The sequence below is a fragment of the Schistocerca americana genome, chromosome X, assembly GCF_021461395.2.
Source record: "Schistocerca americana isolate TAMUIC-IGC-003095 chromosome X, iqSchAmer2.1, whole genome shotgun sequence".
Classification (NCBI taxonomy): domain Eukaryota; kingdom Metazoa; phylum Arthropoda; class Insecta; order Orthoptera; family Acrididae; genus Schistocerca; species Schistocerca americana.
Window position 1 is genome coordinate 769732127 of NC_060130.1, and position 18549 is coordinate 769750675.

At 40.1% G+C, this 18549-nt stretch overlaps 1 protein-coding gene across 1 annotated transcript in view; it reads left to right on the top strand.

Moving 5' to 3' along the window:
• Positions 1–244: 244 nt before the first annotated feature.
• The window catches only part of LOC124556515 (baculoviral IAP repeat-containing protein 7-like), a 104003-nt gene continuing 85698 nt past the window's right edge, over positions 245–18549 (top strand). The window contains exons 1-2 of the mRNA XM_047130470.1: positions 245–400; positions 12504–13129. Coding sequence (XP_046986426.1) covers positions 12550–13129 — 580 coding nt within the window. The 5' untranslated portion in view covers positions 245–400; positions 12504–12549. The remainder of the gene's footprint in view (positions 401–12503; positions 13130–18549) is intronic.

Sequence of the window (18549 nt, forward strand, 5' to 3'; positions counted from 1 at the left end):
AATCAAGACCCCTCGTACAAATAAAACGTATGAATGAATGAATGAAATGAAATGAATGAATGAATGAATGAATGAGAACTATGGTCTGTGACTGGCACCCAGTAACGCACATAACATTCTTGTCAATATCACAAATTCAGCCCTAGCGATAAAACAAAGAGTGTTCGGAAAAATTGTTGTGATAGTAATCTGTTTGTTCCTCGCTTGTCGTCTATGGCAATGATTATGTGGGAATAATAAAAGGTCAATTTCAAAGTGAAAATTTATGCTGTATAAAATCTGTGTTGGGGACAGTGTATGCGTTTCTCTTTGGTAGACTGGTGGGAACCTGCTTGAGTAGTAAACCAAGGCGATGCTTGTTATTTAAGTGAAGGTTTGCGGATGTGGTAGAGGTGCAAGGGTAAGCCCAGTACATTGAAAATATTTGTGTAGGGCGATTAAGTTAATTGCCATGACATGCCTGCACTTTCTTCGCAATGGTGGTGTTGCCGCAGCAGCAAATTTTTGCCTGCTGTCAAATTGATCTTCTGAAAACAAGTTTAAAGGAACATTTGTAAATAATGCGTACTTTGTGTTTGCAAATAATCTTTTTGTTACTTTCCATTGTTCAGTCATTTAAGTAGTTGGCCTCGATTTGTTTAACGCTTGCCAGAGAATGTGGATTGGTAACCCCCATTTGACAGTAGGTGTAAGTTATTTATTGAAATCCAGTTGTTTGCAATCCATATTGGCCAGTTGTGTGCACACAAAACTTTATAATACGTCTTCTAATTGTTATTGATTCCGATATCACGTCGGCTACTTGGTCTTGTAATGCTGCTATGGGGCGAGGAGGCCAACGGCAATTAAGTCGTTAATTCGTAATGTATCAACGAAGCCGAACTATTTCAGCCAACGAGAGAGTTCTACTTGCTATATAAAATCTTACACCACATCATGCGAGGTAAATGTAGGTCAGTTGAGGTTTTCAACCACGGATCACCCATTTCATTTTAGCAAGGTTAGGAATAAGCTCCTAAAGATGTTCTAGTTTGGTCAGTTTCATTAAATGTAATTTGGATAATGCAATGTAGGACATTCATGATCAAAGGTCACTGTTTGAATACTGAATTGGAAGCTAAAGTAAATTTCAAATATAAATAAGTAGTTTAAATGTATCTTCTACTGCTGAGGTATGAAACAAGATGTAAGTTTTATTGTCAACAAGAAAATGGATAAAAATTATATCCTGTTTATATTAAGTCTGACTATAAGAATTCACCACCATTATTAGAAAGTGGTGGCTTATATAGTCCTCTCCAGCTATTGATCTAGATTTCTTACTGTGACCCTAAAACACATTTAGGCAGTTAGTGGACTGATTCTCTTACAGGTATGGTAAGTTCATTCCATAAATGAGGTAGTTCTCAGTTTTAAATAATTTATAAAACTGATAAGAAGTTAAAGTACTGTCCATTTTTAGTAGTGATACTGAGTTTGAAATTAACATAGCAGTGAATGGAATGTATGCATCAGTATCCTTGTAGTAAAATACTCCATTTGCTGTTTATGTAATACAGTTCAGAATTTACCTTGCAGTTTCAGTAGTGGTAATGGTATATACAAGGAATCAAACATAAAATGAAGCTGTACTGCAGATTAGTCTGTTAACACCACCTTTATTTTGGATTTCACATTTCTTGTTTTTTCCTATTTATTCAGATTGGCAACTTCCTACCTAACAAATGTTGGTGCACCACCATAATAAAGACTTTGTGTATACATTGTCACATGGTTTTCAAGTGATGTTAAATTTGAATGATTAAAATTACACAACTTAACAGAAGTGAAAGTTAAACTTGCTTATATTGAGACACTACAAACTTAGTTGTGTTGAGAAATGATAGAAAAATTATTTGCTGCTACTGAGCAGGGCAAGTAAATTGCACAAAAATATTGGACAAACTGAGCATTAAACATAATAGTAACAGAACTGCAATGAAATTAGTTACAAAAATTCAGAAACGCTATAGAAGTATAAAAGGAATTAGCATTAATTCGATGTGGAACAGTGAAAACACAGCTAGGAATGATGGGATGAGAACTTGAGAAATATAGTGGGGGTAGAGGAGAAATTAACACTACCGTGTTCACAGAATTCCTGCACAGGCTATATCCAGTGTTTGAACAGTAATACTTACATGAGAAGTAACAATTAGTGTGGAAAGCCTAGGAGGCCGTGTGTCTGTGCTAAAACTCACTTGTGCATGAAGTGTTAGATGAATGCATAACATGTGGTTAAATTTGGTGTCCCTGTACAATTCCTTGCCATAGAGATGTGGATGTAAGTACGTACTGGAAGTGGTTGTAAATCTGTCATTTGAAGTTGCTTGAAAATTGCCCATCCTTTGACCTTTGACATTCTCCAACATTTAAATGACATGAACGGTACAAAAAACTCTTGTTCCTTTGAGTGCCCTGGATGGTGATTGTGCAATTATTAGCCAGTGAAACCTCTGCCACAGTGGACCTGTTGGCAGTACTAATCCCTGAAGCTGTCTTAACAGGCACCTCACAGATGCAGAATCATACAAAAGCTGGAAGAGTGAGAGAGCAAAATCCAAGGAAAATCTTAATGATAAAAGCCTCCACCAAGAAACGGACTACGTCACTTCACCTCTCTTGAAGAGAAGATATAGTAGTCTGTCACATCTGTATTGGTCATACTTACCTCTCACAAAGCCAGTTACTACATCAAGAGAACTGCATCTGCAGAACAACCCCAACAGTCCAAAACATCCTTAAAACATGTAAAGTCTCACTTAAACTATGGCATAGATCACATCATGATGAATTGTTGCCACATATCCTAGCTAATACAATCAAAGCATCTACATCTCACTCTTTAAAACCCAAATTGTACCTCCATATACTTTAAGTGTATGTACATTGTCAGTTGCCCGTAATACATGGAATGAATTTTCATGATCTCCTCTTGTTGTGGTGATGCAAGGGGATGAAGGAAATAGTCCTGAAATGTTTTTCACCCTGGCCATATTCTGGAAGAACCTTTGTTCACCCACTTCCTCCTCCCACCAATCTACCTACACCTGTGCATGTTCTAAATTGTCTTTTCTTAACAAGGGAACCTCCCCATCGCACCCCCCCTCAGATTTAATTATAAGTTGGCACAGTGGATAGGCCTTGAAAAACTGAACACAGATCAATTGAGAAAACAGGAAGAAGTTGTGTAGAACTGTGAAAAAATAAGAAAAATATACAAACTGAGTAGTTCAAGGGAAGATAAGCAACAATAAGGACTGTAGGAACGCAGGAGTGCCGTGGTAACGTGAGCAGCTGCGGAATGAAAGGTCCTAGGTTAAAATCTTCCATCAAGTGTAAATTTTAATTTTTTATTTTCAGTTTATGTGACACTCTTATGTTTTCATCACTTTTTTGGGAGTGATTATCACATCCACAAGAAAACCTAAATCGGGCAAGGTAGAAGAATCTTTTTACCCATTCGCCAAGTGTACAAGTTAGGTGGGTCGACAACATATTCCTGTCATGTGACGCACATGCCGTCACCAGTGTTGTATAGAATATATCGGATGTGTTTTCCTGTGGAGGAATCTGTTGACCTATGACCTTACGTTCAAATGTTTTCTGTTCCCATTGGAGAGGCACGTCCTTTCGTCTACTAATCGCACGGTTTTGCAGTGCGGTCACAAAACACAGACACTAAACTTATTACAGTGAACAGAGATGTCAATGAACGAACGGACAGATAATAACTATGCAAAAATAAAGAAAGTAAAATTTTCAGTCGAGGGAAGACTTGAACCAAGGATCTCTCGTTCAGCAGCTGCTCACGCTACCACGGGACCACGGCGCTTCTAAGCACACTTCGTCCATGATGTTGCTTATGTGGCCCATGGACTACTCAGTTTGTATATTTTGCTTATTTTTTCACAGTTCCACACAACTTCCTGTTTTCTCAATTGATCTATGTTCAGTTTATCAAGGCCTATCCACTGTGCCAACTTATAACTAAATCTGAGGGGGGTGCGATGGGGAGGTTCCCTTGTTAGTAGTCTCATTACACTGTTTGCCATAATTCTTGACAGCATCACAGCTGTTGACCCAACTATCCATATTGCTCCCAGAATGTGTCTACTGGCACATTATAAGGCTGAAGGGATCATAATCTGCTATTGAGTTCCTCAGATACCCCACTCAAATCGAAGGAGTTGCCCATGTACCTTATCTGCTCAAATCATCAAATATTGGCAGGAGGGCAGTTGGAGAAATTGAAGTTGGGTTTGTGAATTCATTCATTAAAAGATTCCTGATAATGAGGTGTAAATGACAAATCACTGTGTATGTAATATGATGTGGGCAAAATTAGTGTGGAGGTATAAAGCTGAAGATATGTGGAGTGTCAAGTACGTGATTACAGATTAAATCTGCTCATAATGTAAAGAGAATTGTGAGCTCACAGAACAAATATAAAGCTGTATAGTTGTAGTGAAAGAATGTTAGGGAAAAGGTGAGTGCTCAGCATGTTAATTTCTGTGATTCGGAGAGACTGTTATTGTTATACCAGTGTTGGCCGAGATAGGCAGCTCAAAAAAGTTGCATGTTTGTGAAATTGTGTAGGCTTAGACTTGGAGCTGTTAATGCAGGAATACTCTCCCCCCTTCTTCTTCTTCTTCTTCTTTTTTTTTTGGGGGGGGGGGGGGGGTGGAGGAGGAGGAGTAGATAGATAGATACTGTTTGGTGAAATGTTTACATTTGTGAAATCAAAACCATCTGATGTACCATTTGCTAGTGTGTTCTCCTCTCTGTGTGTTATAACTTTCTGGGATCCTCCTTAGTAGGCTGTCAACAAGGTGGCCAAGCTGTTGCTCAATCCTGCCCTACTCTGTAGTGGGAACCATTCTGAGGTCATCCAGTGTGCAGAAGATTCCTCTGATGACACATTAAGTTTCAGCTAGTCCCAAGCATGTTCAGTCTGGTTCATCTTGGCAGAAAATTCCATTCAGTTGATTCTGGACTTGTGGAGGAAGGTATTCTTCAGGCAGATGCTGAGTGTTCAGGATCCTCTCAAAAGATGAACCCATCGCCAGAATGTTGCCTGTTGGGTTGGAAAATAGGTTGGATTATGCACTCTATTTATTGCACAGTCCTCAAATTACTGTCGTTACTAAAGACAGGTGTCATATATTCATCCATGATACTGGCCCAAAGCATGACTGACAAACCTCCCTAATGAATCTTGGGAGCTACGTGCTGGAGATATGCATTAGTATATATCCTCCTCCACATTATCAACAAGACTTTGTCTGTGAAGGGAGATGGTTTCCATAGGGAGATGCTTGCTAATGGTTTCCATTTAAACTTTCCGGCCATTCTGATTTAGGTTTTTCTCTGATTTCACTAAATCGCTTATGGCAAATGCTGGATAGTTCCATTGAAGGGGCACCATGGCTGCTTTCCCTCCCCATCCTTCCCTAATTTGATCTGGTGCTCTGTCCCTAATGACCTCATTGTTGATGGGACATTAAACACTAATCTCCTCCTCCTCAAGGCATTTGCATCCTATTTGGGTTAACACAGCTTGGTTGCTCCCCAGAAGACAGCACACAGATATGTTGCATTGGCGTCAGAGTAGCTACAAGGCATAATTTATAGGTAGCTATCCCATCAGTTTTGTTGATTGTGGGTGTCCCCTATGATGCAGATATTCAAATGTTTCATCTCATGATAGTGGTTGAATGTTCAGATGATGATGCTGTGGTGTAACTTCCAATGCTGACAATCCTTCTTGCTAGAAAGTAACAATATGCACAAAGTCATAGGTCAAACTGACCCTTTGAGCCATACCACTAGACTCAACAGACAAAAGGGCTGTGAAAAACTTCGACCAGTTTGTTAAATAATGACTTAATCAGTAATTGTAAAACTGAATAAGTTTTTATCACTGAAGAACACTTGCTTCGGCACAGTGATACATGAAGCAGTCTTGTGGAGATCAGTGGACCATACATTACTAATACTCAGCTACCTGTTAAACTTTCCTGGGGAGGGGAGAACAAGGTCATGTAGAAAATGGCAGTTTAATGTCTTTATTCAGTTAAAGATTTTTCAAAAATGAGAGCAGCAACACCTCACTATGCATGCATTTTGTTTTCTCCCTCCTCACAGTTCTGACCCAGACAATGTGGTAACTTGTGCTTACTGGCATTTTCTGTAATTTTACTCACAATGTATAAGGGGTGCATTGTGCTGCATCCACTTTTACAGCAAGATTGTTTTGGCCAATTAAAATGTAACTGTTTTTCTGAGAGGTTGTTGATACTTTGAGTTAATGTTGGGTACAATGTGGCTAAAAGGCTAATAGTGTACGCAGAATTTTTTTTTTTCTTGTCTGTCTGTCTTGTGAATTCGAGCAATTAAAAGTATTGTGTTAGTTTTGGGAATTTTTTTCTCTGTAGACATCCTTTAAATAATTTGAAAGTTCCTTTCATTTCCAGTAATAACCATTTCTGTTGGAATAGTCATCTCCATGTGTTTCTTTTCATCAGCTGACTAATGGCTTTATTCATCTTTTGGCACTATTTCCACCGATCAGAGTGGCGCAGTGGTTATCACACTGGACTTGCATTTGGGAGGATGACAGTTCAAACCTGCATCTGGCGATCCCGGTTTAGGTTTTCTGTGATTTTCCTAAACTGCTTCGGGCAAATGCCGGGATGGTTCCTCTGAAAGGGAATGGCCAATTTCCTTCCTTAATCCGATGGGACCGATGGCGACACTGTTTGGTCCTCTCCACAAATAAACCAACCAACTTCAGCATTGTTTCCAGAAACTTGTTAAGTATGAGTACTAGTAAGCAATTGAAAATGTACTTGCATGTGGCAATAGTCATGTTAAGACCTTACTTGTCTTACAGCAACTGAACTGATTTCAATGTAAACTTTCTAAATTCTGAGAGGAAAAGTGAACTAGAAGTGTTATTAACAACATATAACTTCGAATCAGTGATCAGTTTCCCTACATGTATGGCTAAAGACAATAGCATGCTAATAGATCATGTATTTGTACAGAAAGAGGATGAAAACACACATGCTTTCCCCTAACAGGGTGTACAGTTTATAAACCATTAAGTAAAAGTGTGAGGTTGCTCAACCCAGTATCTATAGAGCACTTCAAAGAAAGCTTAAGAAATGTTAATTGGGGAAATGTATATAATGAGCCAAATGCTAATAATAAATGCAACATATTTCTTGATAAATTTATATTCCTTTTTGAACATTGTTTCCCAAAGAAAATTACTAAATGTAACACCACACGCTTTTCAAAGAAACCTTGGATTTCTACAGGTATTAAAGTGTCTCCAGAAAGAGAAAGGAAACTTTATGATACAGCAAGAACTAGTAAAGATCCAAAAGTAGTTTTACACTATAAAAATTATTGTAAGATACTGAGAAAAGTTGTAAGGAAATCAAGAAATATGTATGTTAGAGAAGAAATTAACAACTCCAGCAATAAAATCCAATCAATATGAAATGTTGTTAGAAGGGAAACAGGAAAAGTAACCTCTGGGGAAGGTAGTATTACTATTAAGGAGAATGAGACCATCCTAACCAACAGTACACAAATGCTAATGTATTTAACAACCATTTCTTAAGTGTAAGAGAAAAAAAATTGGTCAGAACAGTTCAAAAGAAAAAGCCAGGCAGTACAGTCAGTTTGAAAAAATTGTTAGATTTTCACCTAACATCCTCTTGTGAAATAAGTAAAATTATTAAATCTTTGAAATATAAGTGTTCTGTTGGGGTAGATGACCTCTCTAAGATGATGATAAAACAATGTGGAGCAATTACAGCTGATGTTATGAGTCGTGTATGTAATGCATCGCTAACTCAAGGTATTTCCCCAGACAGGTTAAAATATGCCATTGTCAGGCTGCTCTACAAAAAGGGGAACACCACATATGTCAATAATTATCGGCCAGTATCCTTGCTTACAGCATTTTCAAAAATCTTGGAGAAAGTAATGTACTTGAGTGGTTAGCCATCTCAACAGTAATGGGATACTTACTAAATCACAGTTCAGATTTCAAAAATACTGTTCCACTGAGACAGCTATATACAAGTTCACTGTCCATATAATAGTCTTTAAATAGTAAAATGTCACCAATAGGAATTTTCTGTGACTTGCCTAAAGGATTTGATTGTGTGAATCATGACATTATGTTACAGAAATTACAGTTCTATGGTACAAATGGAATAGCATATGAGTGGTTTAAGTTGTACCTATAGAAGAGGAAGCAAAAAGTTTCCTTATATGGGTCAAGTGATTTAAATAAGTTTGTCACTTCATCTAACTGGGGTGAAATTACATTAGAGGTTCCGCAGGGTTCAATCATGGGTTCCCTTCTGTTCTTGATATATGTGAACGACCTCCCTTCCTATCTGAAACAGGAAGCTGAACTGACAATTTTTGCTGGTGATAAAAGCATAATTATTAATCTGGCAAAAGAAACTCCAATTGAAAGTGATACAAATAAGGTCTTTGGAAAAGTCATTAATTGGTTTTCTGCAAATTGGCTTGCTCGAAACTTTGAAAAAACACAGTACATCAAATTTTCTGCTGCAAAAAGTACAGTTCCTTCAGTAAATATAACACAGCAACAGTAGTCAGTAGACAGGGTAGAGCATACTAAGTTTTTGGGTGTACATGTAGATGAGAATCTTAATTGGAAAAGTCATATTTTGGATCTTCTAAAGCGACTAGTTTCTGCAACTTTTGCAATCAGAATAAGTGCCAATTTTAGAAATTAGTAAGCTGACATACTTTGCATACTTTCACTCTCTGATGTCGTACGGAATAATATTTTGGGGTAACTCAACATTTAGACAAAAAATATTCACTGCTCAAAAGAAAGTGGTTAGAATAATGTCGGGTTCATAGTCACACATCTTGTAGGCATCTTTTCAAAAGATTAGGAATTCTCACAACAGCCTCACAGTACATTTATTCACTAATGAAATTTGTTCTCAACAATGTGGACCAATTTAAAAACAGTGACATTCATGATTATAATACCAGAAAAAAGAAAGACTTACACTATTCTTTACTCAACCTGTTTTTGGCACAGAAAGGGGTAAAATATGCTGTGTGTGTGTGTGTGTGTGTGTGTGTGTGTGTGTGTGTGTGTGTGTGTGTGTGTTAAAAATCTTGTTTCATATGTGCATTTCTTGTGCGCTTGACATGTTCCACATCATAACGGCTACTGTACTGTGCGATTGATGAATCACGCAACTAACCAACCAACCAACCAAAATACTATCTTGTTGTTCAAACCTACTGGTAACATGTATAGCAACCCACCTCTCAATTGTTTTGCCTTCTTCCTTTAATCTGACCAGGTGTGCATCCCAACACTTGTGCAGTACTTGAGAAAAGGTCACACTAGTGTCCCTTATGTGGTCTTCTTTAAAGATAACTGTTTCCCAAAATTCTCCCAATCAATTGAAGTCAACCATTCACCTTTCCTATCACAGTCCTCACATGCCCCTTCAATTTCATATCACTTTGCAACATTACGCCTATTTAAGTGATGTAACTGTGTCAAGTAGGACACTACTAATACTGTATCTGAAGCGTATGAGTTCTTTTTCCTACACATCCACATTAACTTAAATTTTCCCATTCCTGACACCAACTAAAAATGTAGTCTGTCATCTTGTATCCTCCTACAGTCACTAAACTAAGACTCCTTCCTGTACACTGCAGCGTCATAAGCCTGTCCATCCTGTCGGACAGATCATTTATGTGTATAGAAAGTAAGTGGTCCTATCACACTTCCCTGGGGCACTCCTGCAGGTACTCTTGCCTCTGAACAACTCGCTGTCAAGGACAATGTACTGGTTTCTATTACTTAAGAAATCCTAGAGTCATTCACATATCTGAGAATCTATACTATTAGCTTGTACCTTTTAAGTCTGCATTGAGGTACCATGTCAAATGCTTGTCAGAAATGTAGTAATATGGAATCTGACTGTTACCCTTCATCCACAGTTCACAGTACAGCATGTGAGAAAAGGGCGAGCAGAGTTTTGTGCAAGCAATGCTTTTTAAAACCATGCTGGTTCATGAACATAATCTTTTGTTCTCAGGAAAATTTATTATATTTGAACTGAGAATGTTAAGATTATACAGCAAACCATGTTAGGGATATTGGTCTGTAATTTTGTGGGTCCATTGTTTTGTCCTTCTTATTTACAGGAATCACGTAGGCTTTTGTCGAGTTGCTTGGGACTTTGCACTGGTTGAGATATTTACAATAAATGCAAGCTACATAAGGGGGACAGTGCTACAGAGGTCTGTGTGTAATACTGAATTGGGATTCTATCCACACCTGGTGACGTACTTGTTTTAAAGTCTTCCAGTTTATCTACTCCAGGGATGCTTATGTCATCCATATCACACTGTGATAGATAGTCAAACGATAGTATGTTTGTAGGATTTTTCTGTCTGAATGATTCCTTAAATGATAAATTTGAAACTTTAGCTTTCCTTTTGCTATTTTTTTGACCCCCACGTCAGTCTGGTCAACAAATGACTAGATGGAAACCTTAGACCCACTTAGCAATTTTATATAGGACCAGAATATTCTTGGGTACTCGACCAAATCTTTTGCTGAGGTATGACTGTTAGTTGCAGTATGCTTTGCACATAGATCTTTTCAGAAGGCGTATGAATCTCTACTAACCTTTGCCTGTCGTCATTTGCACATTCTCTTTTGAACTAAGAGTACAACAGGCTTTGCTTCCTTAGAATTTTCTGAATTCCATTGGTAAACCGTGGTGGATCCACTTACAAGGCACATAGTCCTCCGTACCACAATTTATAATCTGCTTAAAACTTTTCCCATAATTCTTCTGTCCATCTTACTGGAACTAAGTGATGTCAGTTTGCTGTCTGATAGAGATGCTAGTGATGACCTCATGATCACCAGTCCCCATCTCTGTACTGATGGTCTCAACAAGTTCGGCCTGTTTGTAGGTACGAGGTCTAAGATATTTCCATTGCGCGTGGGCTACTGAAATAACTCCTCAAAACAGTTTTCGGAAAAATGTTCAGAATTGCTTTACAAGACTGCCTGTTGTAACCCCTACAGTGAGTCCACCGATGTCCCAGTCTATACTCGATAGATTGAAGTCGCCTCCAACTAGTGTTGCATGATTAGGTATTGATGTGCTACTGACCATTAACTTTTGAATGACTCTAGAACTGTGATAGTGGAATCGGGTGACTGGCAAAAACTTCAAACAGTTAACTTTTTTCACTTAGGCCTGTTATGTGACCAGATAACTTCACTGTCACATTCAACTTTGGCCTCAATAGAGAGAATATTTTTGTTCCACTCCTCATTCTTGTGGCACCTAATACATCCCTGATGTATGTTCCATGTCTCGCTAAATATCTCGGAGCTTTTCTGCTTCAGGTTTCAGCCAGTTTAGTCCCAAGAATAATTGTAATGCATGAGCTTTTGTGAAGAGCAGTAAATTTGGAAACTTTGTTATGAATACTTACACAGTTTACTGATAAAATTTTGACAGTCAGTGTCTTTACCTAAAACGCAGTCTGAATTCACTATCTATATTTCAGCTGCCAAGTGTTAGTCAAACTACCACCTTACCTAAAAAATAAAATTAAAAAAAAAAAACTTAAAAAAAGTGCACTCCACAGGTACTATGCTACTAAATTAGCTGCTTCCTTTGTGTAGTGGACCGCAGACCTGTCGAGGGGAGTTCTAAAATTCCCCACCCAATAATGCAAGTCCAGGAATCTGTAGCAAAGACTGTTGATGGAGCTTTTGGTTGAGACCCTTGACTCTGCTCCAAATCGAAGGCCACAATCAGCTCTGGGAACAATGCTGCAAATTTCAAGCTCTGCTTGCATCCGAGATGGGAGGCCAGCAGCAGCCTTTGCCAGCTTGCCAGTGTGAACTAAGAATGGCCTCGGAACACATGCAACAGCTGTCATTAGTGCTGACATGAGCCACAACTTGCAGATGACTGCACCCTGCATACTGGAGAGCCACCAAAGACCACCTGTACATCTCAGATAAGACCCTCTGGCAGACATACCAAGTGCACATTGGCTTTCTTGTGAGCCCTGAACAATAAACAATTACCTGTATGTCAATTTTCATTCTTTATTAGAGAAGGTTAACAGTTTATCGTTGCTTCAGAAATCGCTCCTTTTGTTGTGCTGTATGTTTCTGTTAATTTTTGTTCTAAAGATAATGTTAATATACATCCACTGATTCTATACATGAAACATATTTAAAACCTAATTATCCTATAACATTGCTGACCAGCCACTCCTTTTGTTGTTATAGTAGCAATTGAATTTGTAATAATTAAATTTGAAATGCAATCTTAAATTACTGTTATAAGAAAATTAGTTGCATTTGTTCAGTGACTGTTATTCTTTTCCTCCTCCAGGCATCTTGCAGCTGCACCAATTTTGGTGTTTGTACGGGACACTCAGATGGCTCATGGAGGTCAGTCTGCACCAAATGATGGCTGTGTTGAAGGTGTCAGTGCCTCAACCTCACAAACACCTAATGATGAGTCTCCAGATGAAAAAGATTCTGTGGATGGTGCTACCAGTACTTTTGTGAACTCTCAAGAGGATAGAACAGATGCTACAAACACAGCAAATACAAGCACTGGTGATGCTGCTGTCAATTCGCCCATTGCAGTACCTGGTCAGAAAATAGATTGGTCCATCTATAAATCAGAAGTAGAACGCCTCAAAACATTCCGCAACTGGTCAGTTTCCTTTATAGACAAAGAAAAACTAGCTGCTGCTGGATTTGTGTATTACTGGGGCAGTGATGGTGTGAAGTGTGCTTTTTGTCACGCTGAAATTGGACATTGGGTTAGGGGTGATGATCCATTCCAGGAACATAAGAAATGGTCTCCCACATGTCCTTTTGTATCTGGGTTTGATGTTGGTAATGTGCCAATAGATGAATCAACATTACCATTTCGGCCTCAGAAAAATCGTGCTTGTGATACCTGTGGAATATTTGGAATGGATGCTCCTGCACCTGGAGAGCTGATGGGTAAGCAGTTATTGATGTTTGTGCAGGGATCAATTATGGCCAGAACTACTGATTCATTTTTGTTGTCACTGGAATATTAGGGTTGTTCATAGCCGAATCATTTCATAAGAATGGGGGTGGGACATTAGTTTTGTTTGTTTCATGTGGTGGTAAGAAATGAATTTGAGATACAGAAACATGTGAACCAAAGTTGTAAAATTTGTGTGATATGGATTAATTTTTGTATTGTCATTACTTACATCCTGTTATTTCATAGTTGTAACTTCTGATGCAGTACAGTATGAGAATTTTTAAGTGTGCTAAGGCTTTGAGGATAGGTCTGATTTAACACGCATGTATATTTGCACTAAGATTTATATTTTCTGGGAATAGATATAAATTATTGTTTCAGTACACAACAGGTGTGCTTACTAATTAAAAAAAAAAAGATAATTTTGAAATGTAAGTGTAAAATGACACCATTGAGACTTACCTCTAAACGGATGTTGGGAGTACTCTAGTTAAGAGATTGTTCTTTCCTGTATGGTATTAGGTTAGTGCATAAGTTCATAGTGTTTTCGTGAGACCTTAACTTTTTCCTACGAATTGAATGTTCAAATAATTTACGGGTTTGCTGCTGGGTGACGTCGTCGACCACCGTCGATATTTCAGCAGGAGCACACCCTGCCATTCTCAAGGAACAACTGCAAGGAGGAAGCAATGTGCACGGGAAATTAATACCTCAGTTCACAGAGGAGAAACAAGGAAAATACCACACATAGAACAAGTAACCCCAAAGCCAACACACAACCAAAGAAAACCAACATCAGAAATATCGATAGTGACTATTAATCAACAGGTGAGGTAGCACTAATTCTGTCCCTCTGTGGTTTTTTTTTTTTTTTTTTTTTTTTTTTAGACAGAGCCGGATTCCAAGCAGCAGTTAGACAAAATCCACCATCTCTGTTTATAAGGTTGCTTGATAGTTTGATTTAAACAGCTTCCTTAATGACACTATCCCAATAGCTTGACATGCAAGCCAGAATCTCCGTGTTGTTTTATTCCATACTATGACAAGTGTTCGCAATGTTCTGCAATAGCGGATTTGCTCGGCTGTTGTAAGCGTGTGCTACGCTTATGTTCAATATACCGGTCTTCCACAGTCCTGATTGACCAATGTATGACATGCCACAACTGCAAGGAATAAAATAGGCACCAGCCAACCAAGATCATCTTTTACGGACGCCAACAGGGCCTTAATCTTAGAAGGTGGTCTAAAAACACATTTCACATCATATTTCTGCAAGATATGGCCAATCCTGTTAGCCTTTTTGCCGTACGCAGGAAGCATTTCTATCATCACTCACCTGTTGCATGGAAGGCTGATAGTGCAACGCACGTTTGATCTGCCTCTCACTATAACCATTCTGACGAAAGGTGACTTCGAGATGTGATAGCTCAGCTGCCAAATTTTCAGGGTGAGAGATAATGTGGGCCCTGTTAACCAAGTACTCCTTCACACTGAGCTGGATGGTGCCAACCATCAGCTCGCAGATACAAGGCTTCCTATAAACCGAATGTCCCAGTGTACCATCAGTCTTCCTTCTGACCAGCACATCAAGGAAGGGAAGGCATCTGTTCTTTTCCACCTCCATAGTGAACTGAATATTGGGGTGGATTGAATTCAGGTGTTCCAAAAACGGGTTTAAAGTCTCACTACCATGAGGCGAAACAACAAAAGTATCGTCTACATATCTGAAAAGACATGCAGGTTTCAAGGTCGCTGACTCCAATGCACTTTCCTCAAAGTCCTCCATAAACAAATTGGCTACAATAGGTGACAACAGGGTTCTCATTGCAACTCCATCAGTCTCTTTGTAGTACTGACCATTGAATAAAAAGTAAGTGGAAGTCAGCACATTTCGAAACAAATTTGCTAACTCTACACCAAACTTAACCTCAATTAGCTGCAACAAATCATAGGAATGCAAGTGAAAAGAGAAACGATATCAAAACTAACTAAAATATCAGTCATTCAAATGCAATCGCTGCAATTGACGTAAGAAATCTGCAGAGTTCTTGATGTGGTGTTCACACCTACCTACTAGAGGGCTGAACAAACTAGCAAGATGTTTAGCTACACAATTTGTTGGAGCACCAATATTAGAAACAATGGGCCTCAACGGGACAGCCTCTTTATGGACCTTAGGGAGGCCATATAGTCCAGGTGGTACAGCACAGTAAGAATTAAGACTCTTGATAGTCTCCTGTGACAAAGACTAATAACCTCCTAAAGAAAAGTTCTTTCTCTCAACACTCTTAGTAGGGTCAGCACCAATTTTGCGATACACCGAATCGGAAAGTAGTCACTGCATCTTTTGAATGTAATTGTGCTTATTCAACAAAACCGTGGCATTTCCCTTGTCTGCAGGTAAAATAACATCAGGATCGACTCTGAGTAAACGTAAAGCAGGCGCTTCAGCTTCTGATTTGGTGTATCGCAATATTGGTGCTGACCCTACTAAGTGTGTTGAGAGAGACTAATAACCTCCTGAAGAAACATTCTTTGTCACAGGAGGCCATCAAGAGTCTTAATTCTTACTGTGCTGTACCAACTAGATTATATGGCCTCCCTAAGGTCCATAAAGAGGCTGTCCCGTTGAGGCCCATTGTTCCTAATATTGATGCTCCGACATATCGTGTAGCTAAGCATCTTGCTAGTTTGTTGAGGCCACTAATGAGTAGGTGTGAACACCACATTAAGAACTCTGCAGATTTCTTACGTCAATTGCAGGGATTGCGTTTGAAAGACTCTGATATTTTAGTCAGTTTTGATGTGATTTCTCTATCCACTCTCATTCCTCTCTCTGATTCGTTGCAGCTAATTGAGGTTAAGTTTGGTGTAGAGTTAACAAATTTGTTTCGACATGTGCTGACTTCCACTTACTTTTTATTCAATGGTCAGCTCTACAAACAGACTGATGGAGTTACAATGGGAACCCCGTTGTCACCTATTGTGGCCAATTTGTTTATGGAGGACTCTGAGGAATGTGCGTTGGAGTCAGCATCCTTGAACCTGCATGTTGTTTCCAGGTGTGTAGATGATACTTTTGTTTGGCCTCATGGTAGTGAGAATTTAAACCTGTTTTTTTGAATACCTGAATTCAATCCAACTGAATATTCAGTTCACTATGGAGGTGGAAAAGAATGGATGCCTTCCCTTCCTTGATGTGTTGCTCAGAAGGAAGACTAATGGAATGTTGGGACATTCGGTTTATAGGAAGCCTACTCACACTGACTTGTACCTGCTAGTTGGCACCATCCAGCTCAGTGTGAAGGAGTACATGGTAAACAGGGCCCATGTTATCTCAGACCCTGAAAGTTTGGCAGCTGAGCTATCACATCTCGAAGTCACCTTTTGTCAGAATGGTTATAGTGAGGGGCAGATCAAATGTACGTTGAGTTATCAGCCTTGTGTGCAATGGGTGAGTGATGATAGCAACGAAGTGGCACCTAAGTCTATGGCCTTTTTGCCTTACGCAGGAAGCATTTCTAACAGGATTGGCCATATTTTGCAGAAATATGTGAAATGTGTTTTTTGACCACTTTCTAAGATTAAGGCCCTGTTGGTGTCCATAAAAGATGATTTTGGTTTGTGTAAGGCTGGTGTCTATTGTATTACTTGCAGTTGTGGCATGTCATATATTGGTCAGACAATCAGGATCCTCCAGGGGGTCCACAACTCTTTTGTGGATAAGTGCGTAGCTAGCACGGGACCCCGAGCTAATGTGGCCCTCCTTCCTTTCCGGGCTGCATACCTCCCTTTTCCGCATCCTTCCCCATCCCCCATCTTCGCCCCACCCCCCCCTCCCCCCCTCACCACCACCTCTTTCCTTCCCTTTCTGCCCCTCTGGGAGTATGTTTTGTGCCTACGTCCGGAGACGGACACTCGAAAGTGTAACGCTTTCTTCGCTTTCTCTGCTTGCAAGTCTTCAGCCTTCCTTTGTCCTTCCCTTTTTCCTTACCTCTTCTCTTTACCCTTTTCTCCGCTGTGGCGTTTGAGACCTCTCTTCTTTCCTTTCCTTTTCTTTGTTTTACCGTTTCTCTTTTTTCCTCCCTGTGTGTGTCTGAAGGCCGACCCATGCATTTCCATGCGTAGCCGGTGACGGGGTAACGCGTAATTCCCCGCCCCGGGTAGACAGGTAGGACATGTACGTACCCCTTGGTAACGGCCAGGCCCAGGGAGGGGTGATTACCCGAGCTGATACCTTCCGAAAGTGCCGATTGGTCCCTCTGTCCGTTTCTCGGGAGGTGTGACCTGAGGTGGGAGTGCCCTCAGAGACGGCCCCCACAAGGAGGAGCGCGCCATCGGAGACGCCGGTAATCATGGGGGATTCTTCCGCAATGGTTTCCTCATCTTCCACTATGTCTGCTCACAAGCGTAAGTTCACTGAGTCTCAGCCTCAGACAGTTCTTCCATCGTTGCCACAGCTCCTTGTTGTTTCTCGGTCTGACGAAAGTCGCGACTTTTCCACGGTCAACCCTTTCATTATTCAGAAAGGTGTCGACGCAATTGCAGGTCCTGTAAAGTCTTGTTCCAGATTACGAAATGGCACCTTGTTGTTAGAAACAGTCAGTGCCCTCCAGGCACAAAAATTGCTGCATACTTCACTGCTCCACACCTTTCCTGTCCAGGTGGAAGCGCACCGCACTTTAAATTCCTCACGTGGAGTCGTTTATACACACTCCCTCGACGGATTGCCGGACGAGGAAATTCAACACTACCTCTCTGACCAGGGTGTAACGGCTGTTTATAGTCATGAAAAGGGTTGACACAAACATCGTTCCAAACCCGTACTGTCTTCTTGACGTTTGACAGAGTTAAACTCCCATCAAACATAAAAGTGGGCTATGAGAGAATTTCCATTCGCTCCTACGTCCCAAACCCTACGCGTTGCTATCAGTGTCAGCGGTTCAATCATACCAGCCAGTCCTGTTCCAACCCGGCCAAATGTGTTAAGTGTGGCAAGGATGCCCATGAGGGTGCATGTCCACCTCCATCTCCTCATTGCATCAACTGTATGGGTGACCACGCTGCTTCCTCTCGAGATTGCCCCATTTTTAAAGACGAAAAGCTCATTCAGGAAATCAGAGTAAAGGAAAAGGTGTCGACCTTTGCTGCACGAAAATTATTCGCCAGTCGAAAGCCCACTGTGCCTCAGACAGGAAAATACAGCACTGTCTTTGCCTCTCCTTGGCCAACAAAGAAGGCGGCCACACAGACTTGTGATCTCACCTTTAGTGACACGGTCGTCAGATCGGCCAGCGCAAAGGTTGCCCGTTCAACCTCCCCACTTTCGCCTGCTCACTCTATGGCTCACCCTTCATCGGGTTCTGCTAAATCTCGATCCCAAAAGTCAGACACCCGGACTTCCAAAAAA